This window comes from Ochotona princeps, chromosome 16 (assembly GCF_030435755.1).
Source record: "Ochotona princeps isolate mOchPri1 chromosome 16, mOchPri1.hap1, whole genome shotgun sequence".
In the NCBI taxonomy this organism is placed as follows: Eukaryota; Metazoa; Chordata; class Mammalia; order Lagomorpha; family Ochotonidae; genus Ochotona; species Ochotona princeps.
The window spans coordinates 49,473,578-49,493,922 of record NC_080847.1 but is presented as its reverse complement, the minus strand read 5'-3'; the positions used below and the strand labels follow the sequence as shown (position 1 = coordinate 49,493,922).

Below are 20,345 nucleotides of genomic sequence, written 5' to 3'. Positions count from 1 at the left end.
GTGGCAACAGGGGTGCCTGGCTGATACCATTCATCCTCGTCACACCCGGTGGTTGAGAACTGACTTGGTCTCGTTTCTTGCAGCTCTTCGTGCCTCCGATGGCCTGGCCAGGTCTGAGTGCAGCCTCGCTAGAACGTGATGGGGTGAGTCACCGATGCCCTGCTCTCACATCTGAGGTGCTGGGCGCCCAGGGAGTTTTCGGAAACAGCAGAGGGGATTGGGGAAGGGCGGATGGGAGGCGCCTCCATGCTGCAGAGCCAGGAGGCCGAGCCACAGGAAGCCCACCCAGCCGCCACCACCACCACCAGGGCTTCCCACACGCATCTCCATCCCAAACCTGTCATTCAGGTTCCTCTCCCTTGCAGCCCAGTCACGTGTGACTGCAGCTTCTTGAGAGTCTGGGAAATGGAGTGTTTATGAAGTGTTCCCATCCAGAATGATGTGCCAGGGGCGGGGTGTGGTGTGGTGCGGTGAAGGCTTCACTCAGGGCACTTGCAGCCCACATGAGTCCCTAGGTTCAAGTCCTGCCTCCACCCTCTCCGTTCCAGCGACCTGATGTGAGAGAAAAGGAAAGGCCTTACTCTTCAGAAACGCCCGCTGAGGTGTAGGGGCATGAAAGCCATGGACTATGCTGTTTGTTGCCTTCCAGTGGCCCCTGAGAGAAGGGATGCTCGGGTACTCCCCTGTGCAGGGGGTCTTTGCACTCGTTTTTAAAATTCGGTAGATAGGAAGTTGTTCAGAAAATTTGGGGGAAATAATTCAAGCACAGGCTGTTGATTTGTCACCATCAGGACTTGTGCAGGTCCCAAGAGGGGCGTCTGTTCTGTGTCCACCAAGTCCCAGATGATCCCCCCCCCCCGGGAACACAGAGCAGGGAAAGTGGACTTCTCTGTTCTAGCTGCCCCTTGCGTTCCTCTCTGGTGAGTTCTCCTGGGGGTCTCCGCTTCTCCTCGTCCCCGGGGAGAATCTTCGTTCACCGCCATGTGTTGGGTTGCCTAGCACAGCCATGTCTGGGCACAATGAGGAGGACTGGGTCTCCCTCCAAACTCCATACTGGGAGCCAGATGCATCCGTGCTTGGGCGCCTTGGCTGTGCTGGTGGCCAGAGCTGCAGGTGCACTGGGAGGGGCAAGAGGAGCGGGTGTGAGGACCGTGGTGACCACAGTGAGGCGCTGTGACAGGGAGCACTCACCGACCTCTATCTGCTGTCACTTCCTTCGTAAGACTTCCTACATTGGGGTGGGCTTCAGGATGGGGCACCCTGCTCGGATCCCGATTCCAGGCACCATGTGCACGTGGTGAGCTGTCCCTGGGCCTGCCTGGGATCGGGGCTGCTTCCTTCGGGGTGAGTACACCGAGGGGGTAAGTCTCCGTGACTGGGTAGGTCCGGGGCCCACCCACCACCCTCATTGGGCGGTGAATGGGATTGGGGAGGGGCGTGACCTTGGGCCTGGGGATTTAAACTTCCAGCAGCCAGGAGGCTGCTGGTGGGCTTCAGGATGGGGCATCCTGCTCGGATCCCGACTCCAGCCACCATGTGCATGTGGTGAGCTGTCCCTGGGCGGCCAGTTCGCCATTTGGCGCTAGGCTCTGCCTGCTGGCCGCCCAGCCGGGGAGCTCTGGGGTATTGGTTGTTTGAATCGCTGCTTAGGTAGCTCCAGGTTGATCCCACTGTGCTTCTGGGATCTGAGTCAATCCTAAAGATTCCCAATGGCAGTAACTCTTCCTTTGAAAAACTTGTGATCACTTAATGCTGAACAGTGGGCCCAGCGACGTGGCCTAGTGGCTAAAGTCCTCGCCTTGAAAGCCCCGGGATCCCATATGGGCGCCGGTTCTAATCCCGGCAGCTCCACTTCCCATCCAGCTCCCTTGCTGTGGCCTGGGAAAGCAGTCAAGGACGGCCCAAAGCTTTGGGACCCTGCACCCGTGTGGGAGACCCGGAAGAGGTTCCTGGTCCCGGCATCGAATTGGTGTGTACCGGACCGTTGCAGCTCACTTGGGGAGTGAATCATCGGACGGAAGATCTTCCTCTCTGTCTCTCCTCCTCTCTGTATATCCAGCTTTCCAATAACAATAAAATCTTAAAAAAAAAAAACCAAAAAACACAATGCTGAGCAGTGAACACCAGTTCATGCAAAAGCTAAGGCTCAGGACTTGTCCAGCAGCAGGATATCCTTTTACCTGACATGATGATGGATCAGGAGACGGGTCACATTAGGCAGAGTCATAACATTAACTAGCACTCGAGAACCATATCTGGGGGTAGATTCTGTGCGGGATGTGTGGGCCACACCCTGTGGAAATTCTAGCCCCACTGGTAAGCTCAAGAGTTTGGGTGGTTTTGGACTAAGCTAGGTGTGACCAAGGAGCCTGCCATCAGTCACAGGTAAAGGAACCCGCAACAGTCTGGACTTGTCAAGGCAGCAGCACCCGAATGTACATCCTGAATAGGGTGTGGGGTGGACCGGGCTGCAACATTCACCAGCTCATACAAGGCCAAATGGAAGGCCAGACTATGCTGGAACCTGGCCTAAAACCCAATGGCATATATGAGAACTGGGTCTGGGAGTGGATCAAGTGGAGGAACTTGGGAAACTCTCCTGGCGAGTCATAGCTCCCGCTGGTGAACATGTGGTCCAGACCTGGGAGTCGGACAGTTGGGCAGAGTAGCTCCAATAGTTGGCTAATGTGTAAATTGGTAATGGAACGGGATGTACTGGGAAGGACTGAGCAAACCTTAGCCTACAAGTGAAACTAGAAACCAGGATGGAGTACAGGTTGTGCCGAGCTAGGCTCTTACACCTACTAGTCTACATGAGTCAAGGACACTAAGCCACAGTGTCTAATGCAGAGGCCAGGACAAGTGAGGGACTGAGCCAAGCTGAGTCAGAGCAACCATAGGCGTGTGATCTACGGCCGGGAACAGACCCAATTGGGGAGCTAAGGGGACACCCTAACTGGGTTGAGGTTCCCACCAAGGGGCGCATGTGCTGGAATGGGGGCTGCGTTCTAACTAGGAAACAGTTGTAGTCTCCCATGGCACTAGTGTGGATCGGGACTGGATGTACCAGGCCAGACCAGACCCCAACACCATCTGGTGTCCTGGAGGACCAGGGTAGATGTGGAACTGACTAGGCTAGGTCTCAACCCCTACTGAGCCATGTGTGAGCTGTATGTGGGTATGGACGAGCCATGGCTGGGCTGAAACATCCAACAGCAAGAACCAGAATCGGTTGAAAGCCAGCCAAGAAAAGCCACTGTTCCTGCTAGGACAGGAGGTGAACTGAGTAAGTCTGGCTCATGGACCCCCTGGTATGTGCAAAATCTGGCATTGGGAGGGGTTCTGATAGAGGAGTCTGGGCAACTCCTCTGGCAGGACACAGTCCCTGCAGGTAAGCACAAGAAGCATGATAGGAAACAGCCCAAAATAGGCCAAGGAAAGTTTCCCACTGGCATACATTTGACATGGGTTGGGGGCAGACCAGGCTGAATCAGTTTATGTCATCCACTGGCAAATCCGAACACCAGAACAGAATGTGGGTCGAGACAGGTTCGGTAGCAACAAAAACCAGTGCACAATATGGAATGCCAGGGTGAGGTTGCCTGTACTGGATGTGACTGCAGCACCCAACCAGCATGCGTGAGAACCAGGAAGGGAGGGGGTAGAGCCAGCAGGGGGCTTAAGGGGCTGGTCCCCTCGCCGTCAGCTGCTCCCACTGGAGAGCGTGGGTTGGGATGGGGACAGACCAGACTAAGCAGGGCTACAACACCTGTGTGCCTCTTGCGGACTAGATCAGGGAAAAGCCAGGCTGGGGGCCCGGCGGCGTGGCCCAGCGGCTAAAAGTCCTCGCCTTGAATGCACCAGGATCCCATATGGGCGCCGGTTCTAATCCCGGCTGCTCCACTTCCCATCCAGCTCCCTGCTTGTGGCCTGGGAAAGCAGTCGAGGATGGCCCAAAGCTTTGGGACCCTGCACCCACATGGGAGACCCAGAAGAAGTTCCAGGTTCCCGGCTTCGGATTGGCGCAGCACTGGCCGTTGCGGCTCACTTAGGGAGCGAATCATCCGATGGAAGATCTTCCTCTCTGTCTCTCCTCCTCTTTGTACATCCAGCTTTCCAATAAAAATGAATAAATCTTAAAAAAAAAAAAAAGCCAGGCTGGGCAGATTATTCCTGAAGGTGTAAGCACAAATTAGAGTGGATGAGGGTTGTTTGGGCTTAGCCACAGCATCAGCTGGCGAAAGCTAGTACTGGGGGCTAATTCTGTCAAGTCAAACCACAGAACCACCCGAAGAGTGCATAAACCGGGATTGAGAGAGACCCGGGAGGGAAATAGTGGGCTTCTCCCTCTTGGGTTACTACTCCCACTGGAGGGCATGAAAACCAGGATGGGGACTGGGGTGTCTAGACAGAGAGGCACTCACTCAACCACATCCGTGAGGGCTGGATAGTTGAGCTGGTTAGATGGAACTAAACTTTAATACCCATTGACAAGTGTAAGAGCCAAATGGGATGTGGGACAGACTGGACTAGTCTGCTATACATACTGGCAAACCAGGGTAGAGGGCGGGCCTGGTGGGGGTTATTGTGGGTCGCCCCGACTAGGCTGCCGCTCCCACTGGTTGATGTGAGGGCTGAGTATGTGCTGGGCAGAACCAAGCTGGACTGCAACGCCCATTGGTTCCAGTGGTAGTTGGGGCTGAAAACAGAACCAACCCAGCAATTGCAACCACCAGCTGATTGTGGAGATGGACTGTGCTGGGCCCTGTGCTTGCTAGAACATACAAGAATCTGGTCTGGGAATACCTCAAAGTTTCTTTGGAGATCTCCCCAATCAAACTGCTGGACTCAGAACCCTAGCCAAGAAAAGACAGAAGAAAGAACAAGTCAATCAACCACCTTAGCTATATGTTGGCAGCTAAATACTGGGCAAATGAAGACTCTATGATGGACTATGTCAATCAGTGGATTCTTCAACAACTTCATCGAGCTGGGAGTGGCGAAACTGGCAGCAATTCATAACTGGAGAACTATTAAAACCACTTGAGCAAGTATCTCAGAGCATGCCCCACATCCGGGACTTGGGGAGGGTGGGAAACTGGGTGGGGCTTCTCCCTCAATATCCCTCTTTACCTCAGATGCAAGAAGGGAACAATCTGGACATAATAGTCTTACCCACTTCCCTATAGCCCCTGAACCTTTTACCGTAATTAACTATGTAAAGATTGTCAACAATACAATAAAAAAAAAAAAATATATATATATATATAAAAACTTCCTACATTGAAACTAGTGATGTGCGCATGAAGTTTTCCACTTTTTTTTTCTCTAAAGAGCTATTTGTTTCTATTAGGCAGGTTTACGGAGAGAGACAAATATCCTCCATTTCCTGGTTCATTGTCCAAATGGCCGCACCAGCCGGAGCTTCTTCCGATCTCCCACATGGGTGCAGGGTCGCCTTATAAGCAGAGGGCTGGATTGGAAGTAGAGCAGCTGAAACATGAACTGGCACCCTTATCGGACAGGGTGTAGCATGGAGGTGGAAGATTAGCCTGTTGAGCCAGTGCACCAGCCCCTTGGTTGAGGTTTAATTCCTCAGTGTAATGGGTTGGGTGGGGGTTCTCAGAGCAGAGGAAGGGGGTCTTCAAGGCGGATTGATGCTGTCAGGCTGTAGCAGTTCTCCAGGGTCTATGTTTGCAGCCATGAGGGTGGGTTGTCTCAAAACCTGGTTCCTACTCTCAGTCTTATTTATTTAGATTTATTTTTACTGGAAATGCAGATCAGATTCACAGAGAGAAGGAGAGAAAGATGTTTTGTCTTCTGGTTCACCCCACAAGTGGCCACAATGGCCAGAGCTGAACCAATCCAAAGCCAGGAGCCAGGAACTTCTTCTGGGTCTCTCACACACGTACAGGGTCCCAGGGACTTGGACCGTCCTTGACTGCTTTCCCAGGCCACAGACGGGGAGCTGGATGGGAAGTAAAGCAGCCAGGACATGATTCAGTGCCCATATGGGATCCCAGCACATACAAGGTGAGGATTTAGCCTCACTAGGCTATTGTGTGAGGCCCTGCTCTAGGTCTCTTTGCATCCTCTTCCCCCCACCCCATATCTCTGTTCCGCATCACATAGCAGCAGGGACCCTTAGGAAGGGGCTGCATGCAGCCTGAGGGTAGAGCCACCACCTGGGATGCTGGCATCCCATATGGGGACCTGCAGGGTCTTCCCCACAGATTCCTCTAGTACCCCATTGTTGGGGTGAGCCTGCTGCCCACCACCCAGCCTCCTGGCAAGGCGAGAGAAACGGACACGGCAGGGGTTCTGTCCAAGCAGTTCCAGTTTATTTGGGAAACACTCTTACATGGAGCAGCAAATAACCTCAGGCCAGGAATTCCAGGAAGGGAGAATTAGGAGCCAATTGTCATCAGCCACCTCGACTGCTTTCTCAGGCCACAAGCAGGGAGCTGGATGGGAAACAGGGCAGCTGGGACACGAACCAGTGCCCATACGGGATCCTGGTGCGTTCAAGGCGAGGACTTTAGCCACTAGGCCATTGCGCCAGGCCCAATAATGAATTATTTTTAAAAGCCAGGCCAGTGTGATATCATAAAAGGCTGCTCCTCTGCCTGCAGTGCTGGCACCCGTATTTGCACTGCTTAATGTCCTGGTTGCTCCGCTTCTGATACGGCTCCTGCTTACGACCTGAGAAGGCGACAGAGGACGGCTCAGGCCACATGTGGGAGAGCTGGGAGGAACTCCTGGCTTCCGACTTCAAAACAGCTCAGCTGCAGCTGTTGCGGCCATTTGGGGAAGGAACCAGTGTGTGGAAGACCTCTCTTTGTCTTTCCTTCTTTGTGTAAGCTTGCCTTTAAAATGAATATCTAAATATCTTTTTTTGTTTTTAAAAAATTAAACCCCCAAATATAAGGGAGAACTTTTTAAAGGATTTATTTTTATTGGAAAGGCAGATATACAGAGAAAAGGAGATAGATCTTCCGGCCACTGGTTCAATCCCTAAGTGGTTGCAATAGTCAGAGCTGAGCCAATTCAAAGCCAGGAGCCAGGAGCTTCTTCTGGGTCTCCCACATGGGTGCAGGGTCCCAAAGCTTTGGGCTGTTCTCCACTGCTTTCCCAGGGCACAGGCAGAGAGCTGGATGGGCAGTGGAGCCCCTGGGACATGAGCCAGTAACCGTGTGGAATCCCAGCACATGCAAGGTGAGAATTTAGCCACTAGGCTGTCACACCAGGCCCAGGGAGAACATTTTTTAAAACACTGAGATGTGCTAGTACTGTGGGAAACAAATTTAAGTCACTGCCTGCAACATGGGCCTTCTACAGGGTGCCGATTCAAGTCCCAGCTGCTCTGTTTTGAATCTAGATGCCTGCTAATATGTCTGAGAAAGCAACACAGGGTCACCCAGATTAACTGATTCTGCTAGCCGCATGGGAGATGTGGGTACAGCTCCCGCGTCCTAGCTTTAGCCAGCCCAGCCCAAGCTATTGTGGCTAATAATAATCATAATAATGCCAACCCCAGAGCTGACATTGTGCCAGACCCCATTCAGATACACATAGTATCATTTGCAGCCCATAGAAAATTATCAGCTTAAAAATTAACTTGCAGGGGCCTGACTCAGTAGCCTAGTGGCTAAAGTCCTCAGCTTGCCCGCTCCAGGATCTTGTATGGACACTAGTTCGTGTCCTAGTGGCCCCACTTCCCATACAGCTCCTGCTTGTGGCCTGAGAAACAGTCGAGGATGGCCAAGCCTTGGGACCCTGTACCTATATAGGAGACCCTGAAGAAGCTCTTGGCTCCTGGCTTCAGGTTGGCTCAGCTCTAGCCATTGGCCATTCAGGGAGTGAACTAACAGATAGAAGATCTTTCTTTTTGTCTCTTCTCTCCATAAATCCGAACTGCCTTTCCAATATAAATAAATAAATCTTTAAAAAAAAGAATTAACCAGACTGGACTAGTCTGCTATACATACTGGCAAACCAGGGTAGAGGGCGGGCCTGGTGGGGGTTATTGTGGGTCGCCCCGACTAGGCTGCCGCTCCCACTGGTTGATGTGAGGGCTGAGTATGTGCTGGGCAGAACCAAGCTGGACTGCAACGCCCATTGGTTCCAGTGCAAACAGAACCAACCCAGCAATTGCAACCACCAGCTGATTGTGGAGATGGACTGTGCTGGGCCCTGTGCTTGCTAGAACATACAAGAATCTGGTCTGGGAATACCTCAAAGTTTCTTTGGAGATCTCCCCAATCAAACTGCTGGACTCAGAACCCTAGCCAAGAAAAGACAGAAGAAAGAACAAGTCAATCAACCACCTTAGCTATATGTTGGCAGCTAAATACTGGGCAAATGAAGACTCTATGATGGACTATGTCAATCAGTGGATTCTTCAACAACTTCATCGAGCTGGGAGTGGCGAAACTGGCAGCAATTCATAACTGGAGAACTATTAAAACCACTTGAGCAAGTATCTCAGAGCATGCCCCACATCCGGGACTTGGGGAGGGTGGGAAACTGGGTGGGGCTTCTCCCTCAATATCCCTCTTTACCTCAGATGCAAGAAGGGAACAATCTGGACATAATAGTCTTACCCACTTCCCTATAGCCCCTGAACCTTTTACCGTAATTAACTATGTAAAGATTGTCAACAATACAATAAAAAAAAACATAAAGGGGCTTGGCGGCGTGGCCTAGTGGCTAAGGTCCTCGCCTTGATCCCATATGGCCGCTGGTTCTAATCCCGGCAGCTCCACTTCCTCTCTAACTCTCCTCCTCTCAGTATATCTGACTTTGTAATAAAAATAAAATAAATCTTTAAAAAAAAAAAACATAAAGGAAATTAACGTCCAACAGCACCCAGGTGGACTACGGGGATTGGGGACTTGCCCTGGGGCCAGTGGAGCAGAGAGGGCCTGGCAACTCCTGCCCACATTTGGATCTCAGGCGGGCAGAGGTGGGGGAGGAGTGGTAAGAGCTCCAGGCTGACATGCTGGTGTGACGAGTTAGTGGACTGGGCTTGGGGACTTGTTAACATGCTTGGATCCTGGGTGGGCGAAAGGGGTCCTAGGCTGGCATGTGTGCTGGAGGACTGGATTTCGATTCCCAGGTGGGCATGCAGGGCTCTAGGTGAGCACGCCACCCTGCTAGAAGACTGGGCTGGGGAACTCATGTGCTTGCAGTTGTGGGAGCAGTGAATTGGTCAGCGAAGGGGGTGGGAGGGGGACTGTTGAGGGAGTACATTGTAGGTGAGGAATGACCCCTTATGCGGGACTTCTGAAGGCAAGCAGGGGGACTGAGAGCAGAGGTTTCAAGGAGAGAAATCAAAGGACCCTTCTGGGTCAGACCAATGCACCCACCCATGTGAGAGACCAGAGCTGGGCTGGTTGATATTGACTACCACCCACCACCACCCACTGGCACACATTAAAGCTGGGATGGGGCCTACACAGCAGAGCTGAGCCACAGTACCTGACAGTAAGTATTGGAAAAGAGGATGGGTTGTGTTAAGCTGGGCTGTGACACTAACCAGCATGTGAGAGAGTCACGTCTTAGGGGCAGGTTCTGAGGAGAGTATGTGGGCTCACGTCTATGGGACTGCAATATCCACTGGTTTGCTCAAGAGCTAGTCCTGGGGACGGAGCAGACTAGGTCTACGTATGGAACTCTGCAACATTCATAGGTACTGGGGTTAGGAACAGGCCAGGCTGGTCTAGACTGCAGCACCCACACGCACATCCAAGAATTGGTAGTGGGGCAGGCTGGGCCATAACATCCAATAGCATACACAAAGGCTGAGACTAGGGAACAGACTATTGCCAGGTAAGAGCCTAGTACCCACTGGCATACATGAGATCTGGGTCTGGGAGTGGGCTTGTGGGAGAACTTGAGGAACTCCCCTGTTGGGCCATAGCTCCTGCTGGTGAGCAATTGAATCAGGGCTAAGTATTGGTCACTTTGAGCAAGGCAGCTGCACTTGTTGGCAAGTGTGTGGGTTGGCTCTGGGGCAGTGGACTGGGCAAGGCCAGGCCAAACAGTAGAACACTGGCATGTGTAGGAGCCAGGATGGGATGTTAGCCATGCCAGGCTAGGCTATACATATACCAGTCTGCATGAAAGCCAGGGATGGGGACAGGCTGGATAGGGCTAGGCTGTAGCACCTACCAGCAAGAGTTAGGACTGGGAGCTGGCCAGACAAGACCAGGCTGCAGCATCTGAAGGCAAAGGCCAAGCCAGGGGATGGGTTATGCTGAGCTGGGTCGAAGTAACCACCAGCATGTACAAGATCTATGGCTGGAAGTAAACCTGGTCAGGGAGCTAAGGCGACGTCCTGGCTGGGAAGAGGTTCCCACTCATGAACATGAGAACCAGAATGGTGGTAGCAATCTGGGCTGGACATGGCTGCAGTGTCCCTTGGCATGGATGTGGACTGGGCCTGGGGTGTGACTGGGTTAGGCTCCAGCACTCACTAATGCTCATGAGAGACAGGGCGGATGTAGGACAAGCTGACTAGGTCTCAGCACCTAGTGAGCCATGCGAAAGCTGGGTTTGGGGAGTGCCAGGTGGGACTGGACTGTCGCACACAACAGTAAGAGCCAGAATAGGTGCAGGCCAGTTGGGCAAGGCTGCTGTACCTGCCGGGACAGGAGGAGGGCCAAGTCAGGCTGGGCCCAGAAAGATCTGCGACTGGGAGGTGGCTTGATAGAGGAGCTTGAGGTGTTGCATCCAACCCAAGCCTCTCCCCAAGAAGTACAGCCCAGACAACTCTGCAAAGCAGCAAAGTTTATTGAACAGGCAGGTAAACAGACCAACCGGCTGGGGTCAGCTCTCCTTTCCAGACAGCGACTTCGGGATGAGGGTTACAAGGGTTTTTATAGAGTGAGAGAGTTATACAGCTATGGGAACCAGGTGAATTTTGCTGCCACAGGAGTCAGCCATAAGAACAGTGGGGAAGCAGATCTTACAATATTAATTCATGAAACTGAGGATTGTTGGCAGGGCATGTTACTCCCTGTGCTTTGGCCCGAAGAGTGGGAAGCTGGCAAAGCATTTTGTACAGACGTAGAAAGAGCAGGTTAGCAAACTTATGCAGGCCTGAACTAAAGTGACTCCATTTTGTGACTGGATTTCACAGGGGAACTCCTCTGTCAGGACCCAATCCCTGCAGGTGAACACAAGAACTGAGGCTGCCAGCAGCCCAGACCAGGCCAGGTTATAGTACCTGCCAGCATCATGTGTGGCTCAGGTCTGGGGGTGGGCTGGCCTGAGCCAGTTCAAAGCACCCACTGTCAGACGTGAGATCTAGGACTGGGAGCAGGACAGGCTATGCTGGGCCACAGCACCATCCAGTTCACATTAGGGCTGGGACTCGGGATGGACCTGGCTGGACTGGGCTCCAACACCCACTGGCCTGCATGTGCGCTGAGATAGAGGGAGAGCCAGGCTGGGTCAAGTGCAGGCTGCTTGGGCTTTGCTGCAGCATCATCTGACAAGTGCTAGGACAGGGGCAAATCCTGTCAGGCTAGACCACAGTAACTCATGGAAAGTGTAAGATCTGGGGCTGGGAGTAGGCCCAGTAGGGAAACTGAACACCCCTCTTATGGGCTACAGCTTCCACTGGTGAGCATGGAGAACCAGGGCTGGGGGTGACCTGGCTAGACAGGCTGGCACCTGCCAGCGTAAGTGTGGGCTGGATAGTGGCGTCAATCAGGGTGAGCTAGGTTCCAACACCCATCGATGTATACAAGAATTAGATAGGATACAGGACCAACTGGACCAGTCTGGTGCACATACCAGCATACACAGGAACCAGGGCTTGCAGCAGGCCTGGTGGGAGGTTTTAGGAGTCACTCTGACTAGACTGCAGTTCTTGCTGGTGTACATGAGGCACAAGTGTATGGTGGATAAGGTTGGGCTTGGCTGCAGCATCCATTGGTTTGCATATGAGATGGGGTTAAGAACAGCACTGACTGGGCGACTGCAAACACCAGTATACGAGTGTAGACTGAAGAAGGTGACCAACAGGAATTGGATCCGGGGTCACCTCTGGTGAAGTTTCTTTGGGGACCTCCCTTACTGGACCGCTGGTCTCAGAACTCCAACCAAGGGGAAAAATCACAGGATCTGTGGTCTGATCATGGAATTGGCCTTCCTCAGTTGCTGAAACTGTGCGGTGGGTGGCATATCCAGGCGCACATGGGTGGCATGACAGGTCATTTGAGGCCTGCAGAGGACGTCTAGTGCCGTGGAGGGGAGAACAGAGAGAACAACTCTCCCAGTCCAGCTTTGACAGCAAGTATCTGGGTGGGTGGAGACTCTAAGGAGAACTGTGTGAGCCAGTGGACCTTGGAAGGATTTCTTCAACCTTGGAGCGATGAAATCAACAAGAACCATCAAAAGTGCCTTCGGAACATGCTGTACACTGGGGACCCTAGGATGACATTGAGTGGCCATTGCAACATCTCCAGGATTCATGCAGTTAGGCTGCTGGGAGCGGCCCCCTCCTCCCTTCCTCCACATACAGGAAGAAAAAAAAAAAGATTGGAAACAATTGTCTCATTCACGTTCCCCCATTCCTCAAGCCTTCTAACTAGTGGTCCCTCCCCCCCCCAAAAAAAATTACACTTCCTGAGGTGTAGTTCCCACACTGTGCATTCATTCACTTGACATGCGCAATGCAGTGTGTTTAGTGCTGTCATCCTATTGCACAGGGAGCACCACAATCAGCTTCTGGAAAATTCATCATCCTTTCCCACCCAGAAAGACCAAACCTGTACCTATTAGCAGCCACTCCCATTGTCCCCTCCTCCTATCCCCTGGCAACCACTAATCATCCATTTCATGTGGAGCCAGGCGTGGGCGGCTCTGGCCGGCGGCTGCTGTCGTGGCGTGTCGCCACCCGTCCGGCCGCTTTGTTCACTCCCCTGCATGCCGACGTGCCTCAAGGAGCGGATGACTTTGTGCTGATATCAGTCGGCTGCCACTTGAGTTCCTTCTGCATTTTCTGAATAATTTGAACATCAAGGAGTGATGCTTCTCTGGGTGTTGGTTGACAGCTTCTGTCCCATAAGGATCCATTTGTGATAAAGCAGATTTTCAGGAATCTGAGCAAGGGACCACCTGAGCGGAGGCCTGGGCACGGGAGGCCTGGGAGGGAAGCCCTGTGCACAGGCTTGTGTCACCTTGGATTTGGGGTGCGCCTTGCTCCTGGGCCTGTGGTGGAGCCCTGTACATAGGCGTGTGTCCTCATGGATTTGAGGTACGCCTCGCTCCTGGGCACAGGCAGGATGGAGACCCTGTGCAGACTCGTGTCCTTGTGGATTTGGGGGTACGCCTCGCTCCTGGACCTGGGGTGGAGCCCTATACACAGGTGTATGTCCCCATGGATTTGAGGTGTGCCTCGCTCCTGGGCACAGGCCTGTGTCCCTGTGGATTTGGGGTGTGCCTCGCTCCTGGGCCCGGGGTGGAGGCCTGGCCACAGGCAGGAGGGAGACCCTGTGCAGACTCGTGTCCCCGTGGATTTGGGGCTGCGCCACACACTCCCTGCCCGGGGTGGGTTCGTATTGGTCTCCCCCTGAGCCTCCACTGCATGTTCACCTGACTGAAAGTTGGACTTAGAGCTTCCATGCGAGTGAATGCGATCGTTCATCATGGGGACATTCTGGCTCGTGGGATGGTTGGGGGCCTTGGGGTGAACCCACACATGTGCAATGAGGACTGCTTGCCGCAGCAGCTGGCTGATCGCACACTTCCGTGGTGGGCAGTGAGCCTTCGCAGCTCTCCACGGCCTCACCAGCACCTGCTCAGTCGGCGTTCTTGACGACAGACATCCTCGCAGGATTGCTGACCACGAGGGAGCATTTTCCTGTGTTGAGTGTGTGAACTTTTCTCGGGAAGCTCGGCATATTGCAATGCTGGCCCCAGCTAGCGACTTCAGCACAGTCTGCAGGGTTGGCATCCCACATGAGCGCTGGTGTAAGTCCCAGCTGCTCCGCTTCTGAGCGGGCTCCTGCTCGTGCACAGGGGAAAGCGACAGAGTGACCCAAGGCTGTGGGAGACCCAGATGGAGCTCCAGGCTCCTGTTTCAGCCTGGCCCAGCTCTAGTGGTTGTGGCCACTTGGGAAATGAACCAGTGGAAGGAAGATCTTTTTCTCTCCAACTCTGCGTTTCAAATAAACAAAATCTTAAAAAAAAAAAATACTAGGGCCCGGCGGCGTGGCCTAGCGGCTAAAGTCCTCACCTTGAAAGCCCCGGGATCCCATATGGGCGCCGGTTCTAATCCCGGCAGCTCCACTTCCCATCCAGCTCCCTGCTTGTGGCCTGGGAAAGCAGGAGAGGACGGCCCAAAGCTTTGGGACCCTGCACCCGCGTGGGAGACCCGGAAGAGGTTCCTGGTCCCGGCATCGGATTGGTGCGTACCGGACCGTTGCAGCTCACTTGGGGAGTGAAACATTGGATGGAAGATCTTCTCTGTCTCTCCTCCTCTCTGTATATCCGGCTTTCCAATAATAATAAAATCTTTAAAAAAAAATACTAATTATTGGCCCTGGCACAGTAGCCTAAGGGCTAAAAGTCCCTGTCTTGCATGCACTAGGATTCCATATGGGCATCAGTTTGTATCCCGGTTGCTCCACTTCCCATCCTACTCCCTGCTTGTGGCCTGGGAAAGCAGTGGAGGAAAACCCAAAGCTTTGGGGACCCTGTACCCACATGGAAGACCCAGAGGAGGCATGGCCACACACTCCTTGTGTCCCCATGGACTGAATCCTAGCCTCCCATGGTCCTTGAGCCATTATCTGCTGCCTGCTGTCTACACGGCAGGAGGCTGGATGGGGAGCTGGCAACTGAGCCCGAGCACTCCCAGAGAGGACCCAGGAGCTTCCTAAGGATTTATTGACTGGAAAAGGCAGAGCAGCCAAGAAAGAGATCTCCCAAAACACACTCACACAAATAAAAATTAAAAAAAAAAAAAAAAGATCTTCCGTCTCCTGGTTCACTTTCCAAATGGCTGCAATAGCCGGTACAAGGCCTGATGGAAGCTGGGAGACCGGAACTCCAAGGGTAGAAGGCACCTAAGCACTTGGGCCGATTTCCGTTGCCTTCGCGGGAGTGTTAGCAGGAGCCAGATGGAAAGCCACACGGCAGGACTGAAACAGGAGCTCAGACACTGAATATTGAATGTGCTGTGCCATAGGACCGGCCCAATGTGGGAGGCTTCACTGCTTGGCCAAGCACCTGAGGCTGTACCACATGGAAGACAGAAGCCCGGAACTCCATCTGGGTCTCCCATGTGGGTGGCAGGCACCCAGCTGCTTAGAACATCCTGTATTGCCCCCTAGGGTGTGCATTGGTAGGAAACTGCATTAGGCAACAGAGCAGGGATTAGAACCCAGATGCTCGGATGTGAGAGCTGGGCATCACATGCTGGCCTGACATGCTATACCAAGTGCCTGTGTCTGAGCCATACATTTGAAAATAATAAGCTCTGGGGCTGGCGCAGTGACTCAGTTGACTAATCCTCCTACAAGCACCAGGATTCCATGTGGGTGCCAGTTCTTGTCCAGCTGCCCCACTTCCCATCTATCTCCCTGCTTGTAGTCTGGGAAAGCAGTTAAGGGTGGCCCAAAGCCTTGGGACCCTGCAACCACATGGGAGACCCAGAAGAAGTTCCTGGCTTCAGATCAGTGCAGCTCCGGCCGTTGCAGGAGTAAATCAGTGGACGACAGATCTTCCTTTCTGTCTCTCCTCCTCTTTGTATATCTGACTTTCCAATAAAAATAAATAAAATCTTAAAAAGTTTTGTGTTACATATGTTACACTGTATTACAAAGAAAACCAACAATGGATGTTTGGCCCAACCACCACAGTGCGCGTGAAGACACTCGCGTCCCGTGCTGGAGCGACTCCTTCCCTTCCCAGCTGCCTCTGGCTTCCATGCAGACCCAGGCAGGCAGCAGGGAAAGGCTCGAGCTCTTGGGTCTTTGCCACTGCATGGGAGATGCTGAGGGGGCTCCAGGCTCCTGGTTTCAGCCTGGTGCAGCCCTGCGTACTGCCAGCATTTGGAAGGTGAACTAGCGTATGGGAGATCTCTGTCCATGTCTGCCTACTCTGCCTTTCAAAGAAATAATATGAATAATAAACAGAACAGTGTGAATTGGCAGCTGTATAAAAGTTTAGGAAAAGTTTCCCCGTGGAGGTTGCCTCATGAGTTGGTGCTTTTCCACTTCAGGATTTTCGGCAAGGCTGCCACCTGGTCATGGTGAGCGGAAGGCCGTGCTTCCAGACTCTTCAGGGTGGCAGTGGCCTCGTGGGCGCAGGGGTTGCTATGTGGTCCGTGCCCAGGGAGGGAGAGTGGGGAGGGCGTCGCATGCACTCATTTCTGCACCTTTCGCTGAAAGGGCGTTTGCTCCGAATAGTGCATTTAGAAATAGGGCATTAGCGAGTGGCTCAGGAATGCAGAAGTGCCCATGCGTCCCTGAGCTTAGCAGTGCCGTCACCTGCTCACAGCACCAGGCAGAGCGAGTCCCTCAGGGTGCAACAGCCATGGTTCCCAGAACAGAACCCACTGCTCACTGATAAGAAATGGTCTGGAATCATCTGGCGGGTCCCAGAGACAAGCCAGAGCCTGCAGGTGGCTGCTAGTGGAGACTTGGGTAGTGCAATCAGGACGGGAGTGGGTGGGAGGGGGCGGAGCTCCTGAGTGACTGACAGTTCTGTGGGAAGAGGGAGGGGCCCCAGCTCCCAGAACCCAGCTATTCCACACAGTATGGGGGTGCTTGCACGAGACAGGCACCTTGCCCCCGACCAGCTCTGCTCCCCACAACACAGGTCTGCACCTGCTGAGGGAGCAGGGCTCTGGGAGGTCTTGGCATGGAGGGCAAATCAGGCCTACCTATAGTCTCCACCCCAACTTCCCACTCCCAGCATGGAGCTGCCCCAGGCACTGCCACCTGCTGGGTGGGGCAGGAATGGGGCTCTGAGCTGGGTTGAGGGGCTTGGATCCTGCAATGGGGGCGCAGCTGGGAGCAGTGTCTGCTCAGTTCCCCTACTCTACCCTCACCATCTTCCAGAAACATCCTTCAGCTCCTTCCACTCCCACCTCCTGGAATTCTCTTTCTACTTTGGGGGCTCTGCAACCTTGGAGTGGGGGTTGGGCAGCAGGTCCCCCACTCTGTCTCCATTCTTGCCTAGAGCAGAGGTGGGTGCCAGGACACACACACACACACACACGAGCTGCACCTCACCCCACTCTACCCCTTGGCAGAGAGGACAGCAGGGGTTCTTGATAGGGAACCAGAGGCAGGACCCAGGACTCACACTGCAGGTGCAGAACTGGGCATGTCACACTGAAGCCAAACTTTGCACTATCTGTAAAATGGGCTGATGAGTGCCCAGGCTGTGGGGCGGGGTGAACACAAGGACCAGTCGGGCAGCTCCTGGACACAGTCAGGGTTGTTTCCATCTGACTGAGCCCCCGATTACCCGATTACCCGAGTGAGTGTCCACTACCCGCAGGGCCCTTTGAGCCGGGCCCCTGGTGCTGAACCCCACGGGAGCTGGTGATGGAGGTAGGGACAGTACAGACACACCAAGAGGCACTGCAGGCATGTGTCCTAGGCCCTGGGCAGGGCTGGGAGAGGGTCCTGGGGCAGTGGCCCCGCTGATCCATGGGTCCCAAGCTGCCTGGGCCTCACAGAGCTGGAGGACCCTGTGGAAGGGTGGAAGGGTGGTAGAGCTGGCTCCTGCCCTTGCTGGAAGGATACTTCTCAGTGTGGCGGCAGCGCGAGGGGGCTCCAGTGCTGTGAGCCCCCAGGCATGTGGGGCCCAGATCCTTGTGGAGGAAGCAGCAGGACCCAGCAGGTGGCAGCGCAGCAGCTGTGCCCGCCTTGCCCCAGGGCCAGGGTCTGTGCCAGGCGTGGGTGGAGGGTGGGGAGGGCGGGCTGAGTCACGGGGACCAGCCCCACTCTGCTGTACTTAAGGCCCCCAGCCATCTCGCGGCCTCCACTGCCACTGTCCACACCCGGCTCCACCATGTCAGGAAGCTCTGTGAGTGTGCAGGGTGGAGTGGGGGGCATTAGAGGGTCTGGACAGCCCTGAGGTCTGGGGTCTGGGGAGAGCCTGGCTGGGAGGGCACTGGGAGCCCATGTGGGCTGTGGTCTCAGCTGGACCCTGCCCAGCCTGGGTGTCCCCTGCTCCGTGCTGTGGTCTTGTGGGGCACTCTCCGAGGGGCCTCCCTTGTCTCCCCCAGCCTCCCCCTTCCCTTCTGTCTCTCACCCTTCCTACGTGCCCCTCTCTTCCCCGGCCCCCTGGCCCCCTGCCCGCCCCCCCGGTCTCGCTGGTGACCTGGCCCATCTCCCCCCTGGCAGAGCGTCCCCCACAAGACCTCCCTGCCCGAGGGCGTCCAGGCAGGCAATGTGCTCAGGATTCGGGGTGTCGTCCCTGACAAGGCTGGCAGGTGAGACCCGAGCCTCCCAAGGGCCAGTTGGGGGTCACCAGGCTCCACTGAACCCTGTTGCTCCTGGGTGGAGAAGGGACCCTGGAATCATCCCTGCCCCCAGGGTCTTAGCAGACCAGGCCCTTCCTGCTCTTCCAAGACCAGCCCAGAGGCCTCCTCCCCCTTGGCAGCCCAGCAGGGCCCCTCTCCCTAAGACTCTGGGATGTGGGCAGCATGGTTCCCTGTGTCCTGGTTCCCAGAGTCTGTGAGATGAGGGGAGCAGCCCTGAATCCCAAGGGCAACCTGGGTTCTGCAGACCTCATCAAACCATCCTGGGAATTTAGGGTGTGGGGACGTCAGGCCCCCAGGCGTTGGTACCCCTTGACAAACTCCCAGCATCCTGGAGGCGAGGTGCCCAGCCAGCAGCCCTGGTGTGTGCCAAGGGTAACACTGCCCTGGCACCTGAGAGTGCCCTGGAAGTGGGGAGACCCCCAGCCCCCCAGCCCGGGGTCGCAGGCTTCGCTGGGGTGGCTGACCTGGCCCCGCCCTGGCCGCTGGCAGGTTCCACGTGAATCTGCTGTGCAGTGAGGAGCAGGGCGCCGACGCGGCGCTGCACTTGAACCCGCGGCTGGACACTTCCGAGGTGGTCTTCAACAACCTGGCGCAGGGCGCCTGGGGCAAGGAGGAGCGCGGCCCGGGGCTGCCCTTCCGGCGCGGACAGCCCTTCGAGCTGCTGCTCATCGTCACGGGTGACGGCTACAAGGTGTGGCGCTGCTGCTGCTGCTGCTGCTGCTGCTGGTGTGGGGGGACCGGGTGTCCCGCAGAGCTCCCCCAGGCGACGGGCAGTGCAGGGCGGGGACCAAGGAGAGGAGAGCCTGGGTCCCCAGGGTGGGTGTCCAGCGGGGGGCGGGAACGCAGCTGTGGACTGCAAGGCTCCCTGGGCGCGGCCACCTGAGGAGGACCCGATGGGCTGGAGGTGGCGTCCAGGCTGATGGGGGTCAGGGGATCGGTACGCTGCGGGTGCCCCCTTAGCTGCCCTCCCCGGCGCTCACGAGAAGCCCGCGGCGAGGGTGGGGCGCAGAGTCGCCCCGCATTCCTGCCGCGGAAGCCGAGGCTCTGAGGGTCCAGTGAATCCCCCCTCCACCTCCCCGGGGCCCCGAGGGTCGCTGCGCGGGTCCCAGCCCTGCCCTGTCCCGCAGGCCGTGGTCGGGGACTCGCAGTACCACCACTTCCGCCACCGCGTGTCGCCGGCCAGCGTGCGCCAGCTCGAGGTGGCCGGGGACGTGGAGCTGACCTCGGTGTGCGTGTTCTGAGCGGACTCGGGTGTGGCTGGAGCTGCCAGGGCGGCGAATAAAATGTAAACCGGGGACAATTGTGTCCGTGTGTGTTTGTGTCCCTTCGTATGTTGAAGGTTTTGGTCTCGGCCGAGAGGTGAGTCCCCTGCAGTGTGTCCGTTGCCGGATTGGGGCGCGTGGGCACCTGCACCTCATTTGCGAGATTCCCTTGTGGTTTGGGGGCTCTAGTAGAGCAGGGCTTGCCTGCTGGGCCCCCTGGGTTTGTGGAGTCTGGAACCTGATTTGGGGTTGATCTGCCGGCCTCCTGGAGGCTGAGCCGCTCAGCCCTCCCCAGGTGCCCCCTGCCATGGACATCACCCAGTCCCGGTGAGCCCCCTTCTTCCTGGTGCCTTGTCCCACGTGGTGGAGCGTCCCTGGGCCCGTTCCCCCTGTCTATCTCCTCCTTGCCACCCCATGGTCCCTCAGCCCTGGTGATGTCCAAGTGGTTCGGTGGGCAACGTGTTCTCTCGGTTGCAGTGCTGATCCCTGCGCTGACAAGTCCTCAATCGCACAACCCAGGCCGGGCTCTGAGGAACATGCGGGATCCTCCGCGCGACTCACCTGACCAC

The 20,345-nt window shown here is 55.4% G+C and overlaps 1 protein-coding gene across 1 annotated transcript; it reads left to right on the top strand.

Moving 5' to 3' along the window:
• Window positions 1–79: 79 nt before the first annotated feature.
• On the top strand, window positions 80–19,802 carry LOC101521827 (galectin-7). The gene is made up of 4 exons (XM_058674684.1): window positions 80–143; window positions 18,375–18,463; window positions 19,004–19,205; window positions 19,642–19,802. The coding sequence occupies exons 1-4, from the start codon at window positions 99–101 to the stop codon at window positions 19,753–19,755; spliced, it is 450 nt and encodes a 149-aa protein (XP_058530667.1). The 5' UTR covers window positions 80–98; the 3' UTR covers window positions 19,756–19,802.
• Window positions 19,803–20,345: the final 543 nt, after the last annotated feature.

What these genes read in the sequence shown, in the direction of transcription:
- LOC101521827 (XM_058674684.1), top strand. Translation starts at nt 99, where the DNA reads ATGGCCTGGCCAGGTCTGAGTGCAGCCTCGCTAGAACGTGATGGG. An exon ending in GTCCCTGACAAGGCTGGCAG is followed by an intron (nt 18,464 to 19,003) that starts GTGAGACCCGAG and finishes GGCCGCTGGCAG; the next exon opens with GTTCCACGTGAATCTGCTGT. An exon ending in TCACGGGTGACGGCTACAAG is followed by an intron (nt 19,206 to 19,641) that starts GTGTGGCGCTGC and finishes CCTGTCCCGCAG; the next exon opens with GCCGTGGTCGGGGACTCGCA.